General features: G+C 45.3%; 1 protein-coding gene across 1 annotated transcript; it reads right to left on the minus strand.

The window, feature by feature from the left end:
• Positions 1-5: 5 nt before the first annotated feature.
• LOC311374966 (4-hydroxyphenylpyruvate dioxygenase-like) lies at positions 6-3,689 on the minus strand (the record flags this gene model as incomplete). The annotated part of the gene is given in 11 exon segments (XM_084490689.1): positions 6-182; positions 185-206; positions 744-821; positions 1,085-1,191; positions 1,348-1,437; positions 1,631-1,713; positions 1,818-1,860; positions 2,304-2,408; positions 3,067-3,129; positions 3,318-3,344; positions 3,620-3,689. Coding segments are annotated over 11 exon segments (798 nt in total), but the record flags the coding sequence as incomplete, so codon positions are not given.
• Positions 3,690-4,979: the final 1,290 nt, after the last annotated feature.

Below are 4,979 nucleotides of genomic sequence, written 5' to 3' on the forward strand. Positions count from 1 at the left end.
ACCTGGGCCCTGGTGGGTATACCTGGGCCCTGGTGGGTATACCTGGATCTGGACTTCCTCTTGCCGGGCGCCGGCTCGTTGATGGGCATCTTGATGGTCTCCTCGTAGTTGGTGACCACGATGGAGCGGAGGGAGCTGTAGTCGGTGTGGATCTGCTTGTCGTCGATCGACCAGAAGCGGTGTGGAACATCAAACACTTCTGATACCTGGCCGCCGCCGCCGCCGCCGCCGCCGGGGGAGGGAAGAAAAAAAAAAAAAAAGTCGCGGGGGAACAAATAAGATAAGGATGGAACTAAACGAGAGGCGATAACGATAAGCCCACGACTTCAAAGCGCTTTGGATTTTTTATTTTTTTTCCCCTCTCCGACGCCGCACGGTTTCCTTTTGTTCTCCGCTCGATGTAATCATTTATTTCATCAGCGGCGACGGGGATCCGTGGAGTGTAAACATTCATTATTTTACTGTAAATATTTGAACATAGGTGTGTGTGTGTGTGCGCAGCAGCAGCGCTGCTTTGTGCATTTTTGTAGAGTGTTGTAAATGTTTTACGCCTTAAGAGAGCTTTTCTCTCTTGATGCTGGATCCGGTCCTTCTTTATCTACGGCGGCTGCTGGATCTGAACCTGTAGCACCGAGGTGACCCCTCCCTCCCCCACCCTCCCTCCCCCCCCACCTCCCTCCCTCCATCCCCCCCCTCCTGTAGTGGAGGTGGACGGACGGCTGCATACTGGTACTTATACTCACCAGTCTGAAACTGGCCCCATCTCGTCGTTCGGCTGGTTTCCCACAATGTGATCAATAAAGCAGAGTCCTGCTGCGGGACTGGGGGGGGGGGGGGGGGGGGGGGGGGGGGGGGACAGGGGATTGGGGGGGGATTTCGGGGTCCATTAGTGAACAAAGACCGTCATCATCATCATCATCGACATCATTATCATCATCATCACCATCATCATCATCAGTCACGTAATTTGGGGGAGGAAAAAAACTTATTTAATGAGACACAGAGTGACGGAGGGGTAATTAGGGGTAACAATGAATATCTAATGTGATAATAAACGAAAGTTAACAAGACGATAAAAACTTACAGTGTGGGCAGCAGCACATCGTTGAACAATGGTTCCTTGAAGCCCGGTAGAAACAGGCCCGTGTAGGGGCCCAGGTACTCGATGAGTGTGTGCGTCGTGTCGCCATACTGTGTGCGAAAGGTTCATGATTTTTTAATTAAACAGCCCCGGGAAAGAAAAGAAAAAAAAAACCTTTCACCGGAGCATGATACATAACAGTGTAAGCTAGCCTTTGTTAGCGTGTTGTAATGAATGTGAAGCTGACGTCGGCGGTGTTGACTCACCGTCTGCACCACAGCATACTTGACTTTGCCATTGCTGTCTTCCTCCACCCAGGGCTCCTTGACGACTACTGCGCCCCTCTCCTTGGCTGTCTGCACAGAGGGTTGGTGTGGGGAGAGGTTAGGTTCGGGAAAGCGTTAAGACTGAGACCGTTCTAACCTCTCGTCAGGGGAAACCTGTTTATTACTGTGGGCCTCGAACGCCATCTGCTGGCTGAAAGCTGAACACCACGGCGGGGCCATTATTGGGGAGAGCGGTTCGTGTTCAAAGGAGCGTGGGGTTCACCTTGATCAGAAAGTCGCAGTCTTCCACCTGGAAAGCGATGTCTTTGACACCGTCCCCGTGTTTCATCAGATGCCTTCCCAATACTGAAAACAAACAAAAACAACACCCCAATACACTCGTTAAGTTTCCTTTGTTTTACATTTGGAAATATTTACAAATATTTTTTCCTCGAGGAAGAAGAACTCACGTTCGTTTCCTGGATTCAGCGCAGATTCAAACGCAAATAAAATCTGTGTGGTGACATAGAGGGGCAGTCGGATCGTTATTTAGTTCAAATCCCCCATTTACGTTCAATCATCAAACATCATGCATGTGTTTTTGAGTGTGTGTGTGTGTGTGTGTATGTGTGTCTGTGTGTGTGCGTGCATGTGTGCTTGTGTATGCTTCTGAGTGTGTGTACATGTGTGCTTGCTTGCCCATGGGTGTGTGTTTGTGTGTGCGAATGTGCATGCCTGTGTGTGTGTGTGTGTGTGTGTGTGTGTGTGTGTGTGTGTTGGTAAGTGCTTCAGGTGCGCGTTTGTGTATGTGCGCGTCCATGTGTGCCTGTTTGTTTGTTGTTGTGCGTTTCTGTGCAGGCATCTGCGCTCGTGTGTTTGTGCATGTGTGCGTGTGTGTGTGTGTGTGTGTGTGCATGCGTGTGTGTGTGTGTGTGTGTGATATACCCGATCCGTACCTTATCTTGCTTGATCACATGGGACACCACTTCCCGGCTGCCTGTCTCCAATCCTTTATAAGCGTGGTGCTTGAAGCCCATCTTATCGCAGTAGAAGGCCGCGGACTACATGACACAAACACAGTCACGGTCAGGAAGAGATGCGTTTTGACTCCTTTGACACTCGTGGTCTTTAAAACGCCTGCTTCTACGCTAAAGACTGAACTTCACAACAAGGAATGACTTGTTATGAGATGACTGAAGTGCTCCCTAGAAACGGATGAAATATTACTATGAATTGCCTCAAGATCAATGAATTAATGATTTTGTGAATCGCAGATGTATTCTAAGCACAAACAGCTTTTCAGTCCAAGTGGCAGTGCTTTTGCGAAAAAATGCCATGTGGGCCTAGTGTGTTTGGCTTACCAATTGATTTGTCCTGGAAAACAACATTGGACTTTCACTGTCCCTAGGAAGCTTAAGTCAACAGATAATCCAGCAAAATGATCTGAGCCTAGAGCGCAAACATTACTCTATCTGAAGGTTTTTTACTTCAAATGCCTTGAAGCATGTATAAGTAGTGAGCTGCATGTATAAACAGCTCAAGTTGAAGTTCGATAATGCGCAAACACAACTAAATGTTTAAGCTTTATTAGCTTGAATGGCGTTTGTAGATCTATTCCAATGCAAAACTATAACAAAGCAGTACAACTTTACTGAAACAACCAATGGCAGCATAGTGAAACTCTAAATGTTAAAAAGGACACCACTGTCTATTGATTACCTGTTTGGCATTCCCCACCCAGAAGGTAAGGTGATGGAAGCGGACAAATCTTCCTCTTGCATGCTTAAAAAAAAGTGTATAAGAAAGTTACAAACAAATTAGACAGTTGACATTCCATAAAATTGTATTTCTCCGAAATAATTCAATTGTATTCCTCCTATATAAATAAATATTAATTTAGATTTAAGTGAGTCATTTGCATGTAGAACGTATAGTAACGCTATTTTCTTTAGTACGTTTTTCCTACTTACTTTCTCGCCTTTATCTGTGTAGCTCGTCTGAGAAGAAAAAGCATTAGTTATAGTTATGGTTATTAGGGCAATCCTCACTTAAAGTGTGACCATTCAGAAGAGGGTTATTGTTTTTTTTTATGAATAACACATAAGCATGCAGGTATTTTAACAAAGTTATATGTACATACATGTATACACAAAAATGTATACACAAAAATGTATACAATTGATTAATCAATGAACACAATATGAGGTCTACCACGAGCGTCCGTTGGATGCCCAAAAAAAGTGGTTTAATGGGAAGATGTTAAGATGCTTACCATTCTTATGTGTCCACATGCAGTGCAATTAGAAAGACGGTGTATCAAAATCAGTGTCCAACATGAAAGCCAACAGATAAGTACTGGGCCAAGGGAGCATTATGATTGGTTGTCCAGATTTACACCCACCTGCACGCCCCCTGTTCGTCTTCTTCACTTTAAACATTGGATTCCGGCCCCTGTGGTCATAAGTGCTGTTGGCCAATGGCTGGTTTTTGTTATTCTGTAATGCCTACAATACAATGTCTCTGTCACTAACAATTATCTTATAACAACCTGGAGGGAGGTGATGGATGGAGACTTGGGTGATGAGACTAACTTTTGCATAGACCCTTTCGTTTTTCGTAACACTCAGTTTTAACACAATTCAAGTAAATATTTTTGGGATCATTTCTTATATTACATTATGTGTTCTTCAAGATTGTGTAACAAGTGTTTAAGCAGAACAAGCGAGTAAACCAGTCACTTCAAACCAGCTGTTCCCTCTCCACCCTCTAGATGGAACTATACAGTATGTGCGTCCATGTACCAGCTGAGAAAAGGTCTGAAACTGAAACAGAAACTAGCAGGAGACAAATATCTTAAAACAAATGTCTTTATAACGAAAACAAGTGCTTTCTAACTGTATTGGTGGCCTAAGGGACCGTTTTTAGACTACAGCAGGGACCCGGGGCACGGCGCCAGGATGTTTTTTCTCTCCCGGTGCTAGTGGGGAGCTTGACCGATAGGTGGGGGTGCTAAGAAAATAATTGATTTTCACGACTTCAGTTACTTTTATAAAGAGGTTCTGCTTTTTTTTCTTCAATAAAAGCAGCTATGATACACAGGGGCTTAACTGGGGGCTACACCGATTTTTGACGGGGCTATAGCACCCCCTAGCCCCGATGTAGCAGGGACCCCTGAAGGCTAATGCAAAGCTAAGTGCTAACAGAGCCAAGGGTTGAAGTTTTGTTCTGACTGTTGACTATAGAGCATTTAAGGTCAGCTGACTACGGACAAGGCAGGGAAACTTCATTAATCTTTGGCTTTATCTACTGAGCTGCACGCACAAGCACATACGCGCACGCTTGCAGGCATGCATGCAAAGACACACACACACACACACACACACACACACACACACACACACACACACACACACACACACACACACACACACACACACACATATGCTTGCAGGCACTCATGCAAAGACACACACGCACGCACGCACACACACGCGCGCGCACACACACGTTTGCGCGCGCACACACACACACACACACACACACACACACACGCACACACACACACACACACACACACACACACACAAATATACATTTTGCTTAGATATTTTTGACTCTTATTTTAGTTTAGG

This window comes from Micromesistius poutassou (genome assembly GCF_964030765.1).
Source record: "Micromesistius poutassou genome assembly, contig: SCAFFOLD_5532, whole genome shotgun sequence".
Taxonomy (NCBI): domain Eukaryota; kingdom Metazoa; phylum Chordata; class Actinopteri; order Gadiformes; family Gadidae; genus Micromesistius; species Micromesistius poutassou.